This window comes from Syzygium oleosum, unplaced genomic scaffold (assembly GCF_021117445.2).
Source record: "Syzygium oleosum isolate NSW1041296 unplaced genomic scaffold, Sole_v2.1 Sole_v2.32, whole genome shotgun sequence".
NCBI lineage: Eukaryota > Viridiplantae > Streptophyta > Magnoliopsida > Myrtales > Myrtaceae > Syzygium > Syzygium oleosum.
In genome coordinates this window covers 2,476,147-2,490,304 of record NW_026607516.1, presented here as the reverse complement: position 1 = coordinate 2,490,304, position 14,158 = coordinate 2,476,147, and the positions used below count along the sequence as shown (strand labels likewise).

Genomic DNA, 14,158 nt, shown 5'->3' with positions numbered 1-14,158 from the left:
AGGCACAACATTGTTGCCAATTCCGACTAATATGGCCTACAATCTGAGCGTCCTCAAGTCGGAACAGGTTTTAGGCCAAAAAAAAAGTTTGGAACAGAAACATTACTAGAAGTCAAGGTTAAGAATGTGATTATTCTTCTCCAATGGCCCACACCTGAACTGGCCATGGCAAATCTCTTTTGCCAGATTGCTTTAGGATTACTCCAAGATCAATGGCCGAATACACCGTCAACTGTGCTCTCATCACGAAATCAAGATTATTAATTCTCTATACAACACCGGCATTACAAATTCGAAATCGACACGGCTTAAAACTTGTTAACCTTTTTCTAATTGAAAAAGATTTACATTGAAACACTCTGACAGCGATAAAAAAAAAATGATACTAATACTGAGGACAGATAGAATGACACAAAATGAAGAGACAACACTATAAAGAAAGAGATGCCCATCGAAATTTAAATAATAAGGCTATTAGAAGAAACACACATGCTGTGTATATGTATATTTGAAAGATAACTAAGATAATTTTTATTTCATTTAAATTGTAATGTATTAGTTCATAATATTATCTTTCTCAATCATACAATCAAATAAGAGGTTTCCTCCCAAATTGTGTAGGAGGATTCCATGGATAACAAACATCAATTTCTTTGGAAGCTTCCATAAGCCTACAAGGACCATTTGGCAAGATATTCCAAATACACTTGTCGCAAAGATGGTCCCTGTATTGCACAAATATATCAAACCACTTAAATTGATCTGACCACGAAAAGCTACAAAACAATAACGTCCTCCCAAGGGCATGGGTATGGAATGTGAATCTCCAACCGCATGTTGTTATATCATAGATTCCGAGATCATTGTCCTTGGATTTGCAATGAACTGCTAGAGTAGTTCCGGCTGGCAAATGGTTATTGATCTCAACATATTTCTTGCCCCAAAAGTTTCCTGCACAACTAGCTAGGAAGAAAGAAAAAATAAATATGAGCTTAGCCAATGAATTCATCATCAGAAAAAATAACTATGAGCTTAGCTAATGAATTCATCATCGGTGCATATCATGGCTCCCATATTAACATCATTCAACTATTTAAGGATGGAGAATGGAGAACGGAGAATTTCTTATCTCGCGGTCTTGCCATGACCATATTACCTTTTATTTTTGTTCCTTTTTTCGCTTGGATAATAGTTGCCATACTCTTTTTATTTCTGTTCATTTCTTCCTTTTATCGAAGTTTCCTTTTTGGCAGATGCCATGCATTCACTGATCTTTGGGATAATAATTGGTATATTGCCTTTTTTTTTTCTTCTTTTATAGTCTAGGTAAGAATTTTCATATTACCTTTTATATTCTTTCCTTTATTTTTGTTCCTTTTATCGAAGTTTCCATTTTGGCAGCACATGCATTCACTGATCTTTAGTATAAGAATTGGTATATTACCTTTTTTTTTCCTTCTTTTATAGCCTGCGTAAGAATTTTCATATTACCTTTTGCTCTGGTATAAGAATTTCATATTACCTTTTATTTTTCTTCTTTTTTACTTTGGGATAAAAATTGCCCTAAAATCAGTTACAAATCAAGTAGAACATCCGATGTATAGCTTATTTAAAGGAGAGAAAGCGAATACAACTTTGTGATAGCTTTTGTCTAGAAAAGGAAACTATTACACTTCACAGATGCCACGCATTTTCTGACTGTTAGGGAGTGCTAAACATATTTGAGAATTTACACAACCATGATGTATCAAAATTTTAAGGAACTTTTTTGGAAAAAAAAGTCAGATTGATAAACAGAAATTCGCTAGTTGAGACGCCAACAGCGAACCAATGCACAATCCCATTTGATTTTGTGAAGAAAATTTACCAAATGATACTTAATAATTTAACTTTAATGGTAATTTGGAATATCCCAGGAATTATTGTTAAGTCCTGTGCCAGCAGCCATTTGGCTAGAGGGAACGAGAAGTGGCATAAGGAAGTTGTCTCTCACCCCTAAGCATTTGCTACCCACCTATTTTGTGTCATTTTGGGAAACTGGATCAAGTAAACTTCTATTGATGGTCATTTTGCATATGCATTTGGCTCAAGCAAATCGGGTGCATATGAGAAATTAGAATCGCTCACCAAGAGGATTGTAAATTATATGTGATAGAACATATTGGTTCTTCTTAAATCCTTCTATGGTACTAAGTTAGTTTGAGTAAAGTTATCATACTTGTACATATCATGAAAATAATCGAATCGAATAGTAAGAATCGATAAAATACCTAAAATTATTACTTGTGTCACACACTTTGATAGATTTTATAAACAAATATTATAAGGTAACAATTTGAGCAAGGATATGATCTTCGAAGAAAAATCTTAATTTCAAGTGAGTGTGGTGATCTCAATGCATAAGAAGATATGATTTCGGATTGTGCTTTTATTTTTGAAAAAAAGACTACATGCGAATATGAATCACAAATTACTTAGAGATCATAGGGGAAAATATTTAAAGTAATTATCAGTTTGAAAAAAAACATATCATTATAGCCTGGAGTAAAAATTTAAAGCTTAAGAAAAAATGATGGAATAAAAACAAAACAATATGGAGACCTTGGACATTGGAGGAGAAGCGAAGCGAAGGTAAATGATGAAATCAATCCACACATTCATCACCTTTTGTCCGTCCTCAAGTGAGGTTTCTCTTGAGATTATACGTGCAAACCTTTCAAGTAGGAGAGGATAGAATGAAAAAAATTGATATCGGAGACTCTAAACGTCCGTGATGGACGTCCATGTGAAAGTAATAAATTCATAAAGTGGCCAAAAGAACATCAATCGGATACACATAATGCAATGCATGTCTAGTGCTGGCTATTTGTGCGAAGAAGAAAGCACCATTTTCTTGCAATGGGGAGAGATCCATTACAGGCATGATGGCAGTACTTAAGGAAAGATTAAATACTCATATAGGGAAGCATTAGCTTTAAGCGGGCCTTCTCATCATCTGAATTTTGACGTGCCCAAGGTCAAGGCTTTTACTTTTCGTTGTCTTATAATTTTGTTCTTTTGGTGTTTCTCGTGAATAATTTACTTTATGTTATATATTTATATGAGGTTAATACCATGAAAAACCCCAAATCAGTATACATGTGACAAATTTACCCCAAAATAATTTTTGGATCACCAAAAAACCCAAACCGTACACCTGTGGCAAATGTACCTCAAAGGTCGTGTGCGGGTCATTGGCACTTGAACTCGGGTCTTTAGTTAATGAAACGTTCGTTCTTATAAAAATATCTTTTTAAATCAAATTTTTAATTAGTTTTCTTTTTCTTTTTTTTCTTTCTTTTTCTTTTACCTTCTTTCTCGGCCAGTCACCGACCACGGCAACGGCCGGCAACCGGCCACAAGCGAGGGACAAGCTTTCCAAAGCTCGGTGAGGCTCGAGATTGCCAAATTATGGCAAGACGAGCCTTACCAACCTTGGGCAAGGCTCCACCTCGCCAAATCCAACGAGATCAAGCTCATCAAAGGTCGTTAGAGCTCGAGTTTGGAGGAGCGAAGCGAAGCGATGCAACGGGGTTTTGTGCATAGAGCCAATTGTCTTCTAGTTCCTCTTCGAGATCCTGTAGATTCGGAGGGAAGAAGAAATGAGGAGTCATTGTTGCGTGTCAGAGGAGAATGGAGAGATTGTTCCTAAGATGTATACAAATCTAACACTAGATCTACGAGCTCGATGCCTCGCCGGCCTCAGGTGATCTCAACCTTGCTGGCTTTGGGCAAGCTCATCCTTCGCATGTGGCCAATCACCGGTCGTTGGCATGGCTGGCAACCGGCCGAGGAAGAAGGAAAAAAAGAAAAAAATTAAATATAAAAAGATCAATTTTTTTTTATTTCGATATAATAGCTGGACGAGTTTGTTCAGGTTAAAAAATACAACAAGAGTTCATAAAGCAATCCCCTAACTGTGACACCGCCTTGCTTGGGCCACCAAATGAATTTAGAATTAATTCGTAGAATTTATTTTTCACCAAAAAAAAATCGGTGGTTGGTGGATGGAATTAGGAAAACTCCAAATAAATCTTCATCTCAATTTTATTTATTTAGGCTAAAAGAAACGAGACTTCAGAAAGAGAGAGCGATCGATCCCCTAGAAAACATTGACTTCTTCCTGGTTTAAGAAAATCGACACCAACGTCATTCTAGTACACATTTGTAGTCCAGTTAATGGAGGAAGAGGTTTGTACACATGCGTACCTTATCCTTTGCCGGCCTTGGCAGACATCATTAAAGAATGATTGCTAAGCTAAAACGTATTTTACATCTACGAGATTCCTAAGCAAATGAACTCGGAGAGGTATATACGAATAATCACGTCGGGATATTCGAGACCAAAAGTCAAACGCCATATACTTCCTTTTAAAGAAAAGTTAATGCCATATCAAATAGTTTTCCAATTCCATTAGCTCCTTCACTCGCACGATTGACCCTTACCTCTAAATATTGTTGTTTCCGAGAGGAAAGTGAATTAATGTTTGCATGCATTTGAGAGGTAACTCTTTTGGGCTGCATGACACTTGGAATTTTATCATGAACTATGTTTGAATTGACTGCTCATGAAAATTAAGTAACATAGATATAAGAGCATTTAATCATCTTTTCGTTTTTGACATAAGATTAGGTAGGCCAAATCTACTCGCCCGCTCCAACATAATAGTAACATGTAACTATTGACAAGACTCTTCGTGTTAAATATGGGGGAGACGAAAGTGGGTGTAGAATATTGACTGTACTATTCCCTAAAGTCAATAACATAGAGATAGAAAATCAAGTGGAGACAAGAGAGAAAAAGTCTAGCACGTAAAGGATGGGAAGGATTCAGAGAATTGTATCTCTTCGATGAGAATTGTTTGTGGAAGTGAAGTGAGTTTAATAGGACTGAACAGCATAACAAGGCATTGATTTGCTTGCTGCTATATTCGTGGATCTGATCCGGCGTATAATTAACCAGTGGTATCCCGCTGTCCATGTACTTAATGCGGAAGAAAATCTATTCATAAGAACAATGATAGGTACATGCAGGAAGAACTCTCGACAAGATGACTTAATAAACGATGTAACAAAAAATATGTACAAATATACACACAAACGAGCCGGTACTCGCTGACAACTGCCACACACGACCCGGTATTTGGAAGGCTAGGTTTACCGACAGGAAGCTCCGATCGATTGCAGCACTGTCCACACGTCTGACCGGAGATCCGGCCTATTCCTTCTGCTTATCTCGCAGCACCTCAAAGCCAAATGAGTCAACTCCTTGGCCAGCATATAGGGCCACTCTCCAGCCAAAGGATCCAAGATGGCCTTCAAAGTCCCTGCATTGATTGCCTTTTGCACTTCGTTCACTAGTCCTAGAACGGGCCTCCTAGTCAATAGCTCCAGCAGTATAATCCCGAAAGAATAAACATCAAACTTTGTCGTAAGCTCTCGCGTGACGAGGAATTCGGGGTCCAAGTACCCGAGTGTCCCTTTCAGGTCAGTCGGGTACAGGACTGTGGTGTCGTTGCTTGACCGCTCGCCACGCGACAGCAGTCGGCAGATGCCAAAATCGCTGAGCTTACACACGAGGTGCGCATCAAGTAAGATGTTCCCCGGTTTGACGTCTCCGTGGACGATGCTGTGAGGCTTGCAAGAGTGGAGGAAGGCTAGGACGGAGCAGAGCTCCATAGCGATGCGTATCCGGGCTCGCCACGACAGTTGCTTCGCTCTGTTGCTGTTGTGGAGCCAGTCTTCGAGGCTTCCATTGGGAAAATATTCGTAAACAAGAGTCCAGGGCTCCGGACAAGCGCCTATGAGCGTGATGAGATTAGGATGCCTCACCTTGCTCAACACATCCACCTGTGATACATTCAATCAAGAATTCGATGATCAGCAATGATATTTTCGACCGATGTGACTAATGTACCCTTACTGTGAATTCGCAATGATATTACTGTGAAAAGAAAAATTTATGTTGTTACAAACCGACTCATTACATCTTCGTACCATTCTTAATTTTGTTTTAAAGAAAACATGAAAATTAGTAGAGGATATTAAAGAATTCTTACTTCCTGTTGAAATTGTTGTGAATCCTGCATGCTATGAAATTTCATCATCTTTATAGCTACCGGCGTAAGTCGAAGGAAACCTCTATACACGATCCCGGAAGCGCCTTCTCCAATCTTCAAGGACGGCTCAAAGTTCCGCACAGCTTCCTTGATTTCGGTCATAGAGAACTCAGAGAAGTACCTTGTGCCCGAGGAATCTCCTTGTCTTCTGCTCACCTCCTCGGCCTTTTGGAGCGCGTTGTCGAGGTCGATCTGCAACAGCTCTCGCTCTTGTCTATAAGTCCTCAACATTTCCTCGGTCATGATGATTTTCATCTCCAACTCTTTTCTGCTCTGGTCGGTCTCAACGAATTGGTTCTCAAGTTGAGATTTCTGATCCTGGGCAATGTGGAGTTCTTCCATCACTTTGTCTAGCTGATTCTTGACCTTCTCAAGTTCTTCCTCCAACTTCTCAGCATATAATCTCTGTAGATACTTCATCTGAAAATTTACCCATAATACTACATTCAATAGATCATATTTTTTTTTATTCCACAAGTCAATAAATCACCTCTCATCTTCATGTAAATTGTGTCATACATGCTATTTATGTGATGTATTGGAATAAAAATGTTCCATTTTTATTCATACCCTGTTCCAAGGAGTTGGGGATGGTCCTCAACAATCAGACTTGAGTAAAAATGTTCCATTTTTAAGATGAGCAGTTTACATAAATCAGTGCGTCTAGGTCGATATCGATATATAGCAAACTCGTCCAGATATTATATCGAAGTTTTACCTTCCTGGGATCCTTTTGCCTATCTTCGATGATATCTACTTCTCGCCCATCGTTTTCATTCACACCCTGTTCCAATTAGCTAAACTTTTCAATATCGCTTTCAATGACTCAGAATAAGATATTCTTAGCTATAATACTGGACAAGCGAAGCTAGAGACATGACCTCCCGGCTAGAGAACATGAAAATGATTATCCATTGTCATATTTTGCACATACCAGAGTGTTGGTAAGTGATGAACGGCCTGTATGATAGACCGACTGATTCCACTGCGGACAATGGAAAAGACTCGTTGAAAACGATTCACGTTCTTGGAAAATGTCTTGCCTCTCCGGCATGCTCACCGCACTAGGCTGCACTGAAGGAGTGCTCTCTGGGGAAGGAGGAGAAGCTATCGGCATCGTTGCACGTCGATCCGAGAACGCTCTTTTCAGAATGTCTTGAAATGGATTGCTCAACTTCGCCGTAGCACTCCTCTGCAGTGTGGCGGATTGTGATTTCAAGAGAACTGACTTTCCGGCTCCAGGGGTCGGAGTCGTCGGCAATGGTGCAACGGATTGAACCTCCCGAGCTTCCCTGATTTGACAAAGAATCAAATCAACTTCATGGTGAAGCCGAAGTTGCCCTCATAAACGTTCCTACCTGTACTCAATTTCGTTCAAAATTTTGGTGTACTGTGTTATGAGCCAACTAGACATTAACGGATCTAGGAATACAGGTAGTTGCCATCGGCCCCCAGCTCAAAATTTGCCAAGCATTTAGCTATATCAGTCAAAGAAAGAAAATAAAACAGAAAACATTAAAAAAAAAATTGTCTAAGCCTCATCCCAACATAAAATTTCTAGGTCTCCTATCCATTCAACTATGGCAACAAGATTTATCAGCTGATTTTTTCTTTCGCATCGGATATTTGATGTAAAACTTGTTTTCACTAACATCCTCACATGCGCATCTGAATAATTTCGAAGAAGACAGATTTGAAAGTAAAAGAGTCGGAGGATGACCTTGTGAGAATGAGGTGCCCATCGCAGATAAACCTAATTTGACAAGAAATGTCCGCTTCATTGCGAACGAAGATGGCTTTCCTGGACTTGAGTTCTGTCATCCTCCTGCCAATTAGAAACCAGAGAAGACAGTCAGTTAATTTGGTGTAAATGGAAATAATACCAAACGTAAACGGTAGGCACAACACGAGATTTTTAGATTCTCAAAACGATACGTCACCAATTTTGTATCTTTTTTTTTTCACTCTCTAGGAAAAGAAGACAATTCCTAATATATGATGTTTAGTGATGGACTCCAGGCGAACTAGGACTTTGCGTTTGAGAAGCGCTATCAAGTTTTCCTCGAAGATCAGACATGTCCAACACATCTTAAAGGATTAATAAAAGAAATAAGCAACTGGTGTAATTTCCCATTGATAATTCAAACAAACATTTCCTTTTAGTCATGAAGAGGATCAATTCGGAATGAACAAGCCCACGGCCCATGTGGGGCTGTCTTCTTGTTCTTGTACATACTTGAAATAGCGTCTGTCCTCCGCTGCACCCATTACAAGCTTTCTTATCCCATGCAAACGTATGAGCTCCACAATTCCCTTTTCAGCGCTGTCCGATTCTATATACTCTTTCTCTGCTCGTACCTATTAACCAATAAATCAATCAATTTGCTTAATTATTATCTCTCATCTCTAAATGAAGAAGCATATAGAAAATCATGTAAACTTGTGGCACGCGAGAACCATATATTCCAAGGGTCAACAATGATTAATATGTTTTGCGATTCACTGGCACTTCAAGAAGAAGAAGAAAAAAGTAAATATACCCCCATTTCTTTACAAACAAGGAGGCTGTTATCCAAGATTTTATGCATGTTTATCCTCTCGTTTTCTCTGTGTCCTCTCAACACTATCTCGTTCACCGAGCTCGCAGGGATTCCGGCACCTAGACCTCCTGCAAACCAAAGGCAAATTAACAGCACAATTATTTGAATATGTTCCAAGAAAGAAAGCCGCCAAAAGAATGAAAATCGGCAATAGTATAACAAGTAAAAGCAACAGGATGTCCAATATGGTCCGGCATAGCGAAACCCTCAAAGGGAACTTTGATTTATCTGCATAACGATTGTCCATGAATGGAAGATAATATGCAAACGAAAAAGAGAAAAAAACGTTGACTTACCCATGGGGATCCTCTGCGAAGGAACTAGAACGTGAACGATGCAGATCTTTACGTTGCCTCCTGATTGATGCACCGTCCAAACAAGCTTCGCTCTGTTCTCTCTCGAATCCTTCCCGACCGCAACGTAAACCTTATCCTCGAACACTGGCGTCGCCGGTTCGGATGCAAACCCACGAACGTTTGGCACGATCGCCGGGACTCTGAATTCGGGAAATCCAACCATACGATCAAGCACGGCCATGTCAACCCTGTTGCGTATGGCGCGAAGACCAATTCTAACAAAAGATGGCAAGTGTAGAATCCTTCTTGGGAGCGTCTGTAATGGAGATGGCTAGCTAGAGAGAGAAGACAAGAAGGAGAGAGAAACAGAATGCGACATGGGAATTCTCCGAGGAACGAAGATGAAGTGAATGAAGTGGGGGAGTCTCTCGAACGAGGTTTCGTGTTGTGGTCGCAGTTGGGGGGGTCGGGTTATAAAGGGATGGCCTGTCCTAAAGCTGAAGTAGCCGAACAGTACACGCCATGAGACCAACGAAAAGTCTCCTTTTAATGGTTAATGAGCGAGCAATTTTCCGGCGGGCACCACCAAGTAAGGTTCCTAAATATTATATATGATCACTCCTGTATTAAGTTTAAATATTCTTCCACTAATTAAATTTGCAAGCGGGTTTTTTTTGGAGTAAAAAGAAAATTCTTATATTCATAATAAACGGAATCCTATCGAGTTAGCTGAATCATTAACAAGGAAACTATCAACAGACATAATGAAATAGAGAGTAAAAAAAATCGAGACACAAGGTTTTTATCCATATTCACTCTTAAATTAAAGTTACGTCTAGTTGAGCTTGAGCACAATATGAACCACGCCCTAACAACATAGAGTGAGATCTCCCATAACTAGACCTGATATGTAAGCAAAAAAATCACAAGTCATAGAGCCTAAAAAGGAATCGAAAAATGTGTTATCAAATAGTTGCAGCATGTGTTATCAATAAGAGTTTCGAGATTTAGAAATTAAAATATCGATTTTCTCATTTACGTTAGTAGTTAGATCACTTTTGCTGAAAATGGTTGACTTCTTTACATTAGTGATACAAATATAACATAATATCTCATACGATTACTCTAATTTTCCCTTGAGCTTGAGCATCCCGGAACAAAGCCTGTAGTCGTTTAGCCGACTACTCCTGTTAGGGAGGAGCTTTCTAAATGCTACTATTAAGGTTGCCATTTTGGACATTTCAATACACTCTTATAATCTGGACACAACTAATGAAAGATTTGTGATTAACTCACTCGAGGTATTATTTATTTTGGCCCATCGCTTTGTCCTTTGGCTTACAGTTGGCCACTTTCCAAAGAGGCCACCAATTCTGATAGCGCTCTCACTGAGCACGCTTAACATCAGAGTCTAATGCTAGGCGTTGCTGTTATGTCAAATGGCATCTTTTATAAGTTAATTTTAGCTTTACATATACATATATATTCCAAGAACACTCTTCACTATATGATGCGCAATTCAATTCATTCTGCCTCATTCGCCTTCTTAGAAACCTATTATAGGAGCCGCTCTTTGCCCATACCTTCTAGCCTCGACGAACACTCCCCGGACCGGGTCATTACAAGATCTCCGCGTCTCCATCCATCAATGGATTGAAAATTCTCATGAGATACATTTATTTGTTTTTGCCTAAGGAGAGAAGCTTTATAAAGTTTTTCAAAAATAAAAATCCACGTACATAGCACCTGTCATTGAAATCGATTGACGTGATAAGAGAAAAATATTTTTATCACGTGGCATTCAATCGCTCGTCCAACGTCTCATCCAGCTTTTAGCATCAACTTCCATAATCCAAACAAAGAAATTTGGCCTCATCTTATATAGTTCTATTTGCCCAACCAAATGTCTGGTGAAAATTAAGAAATTGGCCTCATCTTCTTGGCTTTCTGCCTCTGCGAAACGATCCATTTGGAAGAAGTCAACGGAGAAGTCAGATGAATGTTAAAACTATCCTACTTTTTTTATTATAATATTGGCAATTAAGATTATTTTAAGTTTTTCAGTGATTATGAAAAAATTGCACCCAAAAGCTACACTTGGACATTTATATCTTAAAAGGTTTTACATACCTTGTGAGCTGCAAAATCTACAAATATATATATGCAAATTGATCTCGTGATATCACGTTACTACATCATTAATATATATAGTAACTTTCGTCCCTTTTTTTTTAAATTGTTTTCTCCCAAAGTAGATTCCCTTCACTTTTCTACTAAGTAAGGTTCTGGTCCATGAGTTCTAGAAGTCCAGGTGATGCGTGGTGTGGCATTGAGCCTGCTTGGATTATTCCTTATTTCAATGCAGAGAAGCATCATGGAAATGGATCTCTCTCTCTCCCTCCCTCCCTCCTCGAAACTTGCTGGTTGATCGAAGGGCAAGCTTGAAGACCAAGTTTGAAGTTTTCAATCTTGACTCTTGTCCACGAGACGATGCAGTATAATAATATTCCATTTGCCTGAAGGAGAAGGGAAAAGATGTCTGCCTGCCCAAGTAACAACAATGGCACTCGCCATCACAGAACGATCTCAAGGAACAGAAATCCGATGATGCCTCCTCCCCCGATTGGTTCAATCTCAGCCGTCCTTGACTTTTCTTCCCTTGGCCCTTCGCTGTTTGGTGGGCCCACGTGTGCAGTTGCGGGTCCCACCATGGCTTCCAGCTCAGACAGAGGCACACCCTTTGGCTGGCCGATGATCCTCCCCTCTCCTTCCTAGGGGATGACGGTCTTGGTCAATCTGTACGGGCGCAGAGGTAGAAGACATAGCTTCTGTCAAAGATTGCTTTTTATGAAATCGAATGGTGAATTTCCCTTTTATCCAACCGAACGAGATTCCCTGTTTTCGATCATAGTATTTAACCTCCGATAAGTACTAATACCTTGAGCATTCCCCCTTTTTTCATTACCGGTGTTTAGCCCCGTACGGTTATGGCTCTATCACTAGTTATGCTTTCGAGCCAATTCTGTTTCATTACACACGGCAGATCAACTGGAAATGTAATATAGATGATGATTTGTCTAATGAAAGATGGTTAACGAGGTTGCATTGAGAATCAACAAGTTCGGAAACAAATAACACGTCATCTATGTCAAAAATTCTACCGATAGATTTTAGAAATGATTATTCAAATATTTATGGCTTGACAAAAATGAGGACATGAATCTAGTGAATATCGCAAGCACAACTTACTAGCTATCGCGTAGAAATGAAATTCATCCATCATTTCATTGGCACCCAACTCGTTGAATGTTACGATAATGCCATCAATTTTGAATTCAAGAGACATCGATTTCATGGACCAACCATGGCAAAGAATATACAATTAATAACTTCGTTGAAATCTACGGTTCCAGCTAAGAAATACCACGGCTTTCATCCTAGAGTTTCCTAGTGACTAAAAGATTGTGTTTTTTACCCTCCCATTTTTAGTTGGTTTTGTCCGAAAAAACGACAATCGAATTAAGGCTTTCTGACCCAAAAAAAAAATTAAGGCTTCATTTGTTTCACGAAAAATAAATGATTCGAAAAATATTTTCCTAAAAGTGATGGCATGTATCATTTAAAATAATTAATCGATGAAAAATTGTTATCATTACCGATAACAATTTATATCTAAATATTTTGGTAAACGATGAAAATATTTTTCATTTATTCACTTGTACAAGCCATACAAGCGATCTTTTCTAAGAAAATATATATACAAATCATTCATTTTTTGCGAAACAAACAGAGCTTAAATGCTAAGAAAACTTCCTTGCTTCAAAACGGAGCCTATAATCTCTTAAGGTTCCATTTGGAAAGCAAAGAATTATGACTTCAACTTCTTTCGTCATTTAGCAACGTGTCGGCAGATAATCGAGCTTAGTAAAAAACACTAGTTTGGTACCAAGAGCATTTTATTATTAGGGTTAGAATTTTGAACCCAACTGAATAGGATCTAACTTCTGTGAACCTTCGTTGGCGTTGACTTTTTCCTTAGTTCATGTCATCAGGTAGAATCGACAACGATGTCATTCCAATACACGGGTGTAGTCTTGTTCAAATCAAGTGGAGGCAAAAAGGTTGGTAGACATGCACGAGAGGTATATACGAATAATCACGTGGGAATATTCGAGACCAAAAGTCAAACCCCATTGCAAGTAGAAAAGGAACATTACATTATACTTCTTCTTCTTTCTTTTAAAAAGAAAAGGTTATGCCATATCGAGGATCGGCTATATACTAATAATCTATGGAGTCATGCTAGATCTTTCATCATAATTTTCTGATTCAATGAGATCTTTTACTTTTACTCGCCACATTTTCACCTATACGGCGTCGCTTCTAGCTTAATCGATGAAGTGATGAGAAAGAGATGATATCTTCGTCCCTTTGCCCGATCAATTCTTACCTCTACATGTTGGTGTTTTTTAGAGGACAGTGAATTATTGTTTGCATGTGTTCGAGAGGCAACTCTTTGGGCTGCATGGACACTATAATTTCATCATGGCCTATGTTTGAATTGGCCGGTCATGGGCATCAATTAATATAAGATAAGAAAAAAAAAATTTGTGGATGAAGAATTTTAGCTGTAATATTCCCTAAAGTCAAGAACATAAATATCGGGATTTGAGTGGAAACAAAAAAGAGAAACTCGCGCGTAAAGGATAGGAAAGATTCATATCTTAGGCTGTGTTCGTTTCCGAAAAAATATTCTCCCGGAAAATATTTTCCGGGTTTTCTGGTGTTCGGGGGGCGGAAAACGTTTTCCGTGGGAAAACATTTTCCTTCCCCCCTCACAAAATAGCCTAAGTCTATGAAAAATGACTTCCGCTTCTTCAAAACCGGAAATCATTTTCCGTAGCTGCTGCTTCTTCTTCTTCTTCTTCACTATTTTTTTTTTCATTTTTTTCGTTCTTCTCTTTCCTCAGCGCTGTGGCCGGCAACCGGCCAGTGGCAAGGCCCGAGCTCGCCGGCCTCAGGCGACCTCGGCCTCGCCGCTGTCTGGCGACGTCGGGCGAGTCTCGAGCCTCGCCCAGGTGGGCAGATCCGGCGAGGCCGAGCT

The 14,158-nt window shown here is 39.2% G+C and overlaps 1 protein-coding gene across 1 annotated transcript; it reads right to left on the bottom strand.

Moving 5' to 3' along the window:
* Nucleotides 1–5,108: 5,108 nt before the first annotated feature.
* Nucleotides 5,109–9,508, bottom strand: LOC115691755 (U-box domain-containing protein 33-like). The gene is made up of 8 exons (XM_030618478.2): nt 9,055–9,508; nt 8,699–8,826; nt 8,395–8,516; nt 7,879–7,983; nt 7,093–7,450; nt 6,877–6,942; nt 6,099–6,578; nt 5,109–5,889 (listed from the first exon to the last, which is right to left on the bottom strand). Exons 1-8 carry the CDS (start codon nt 9,293–9,295, stop codon nt 5,197–5,199), a joined length of 2,193 nt encoding a protein of 730 aa, XP_030474338.2. The 5' UTR covers nt 9,296–9,508; the 3' UTR covers nt 5,109–5,196.
* Between the last annotated feature and the right edge of the window lie 4,650 nt (nt 9,509–14,158).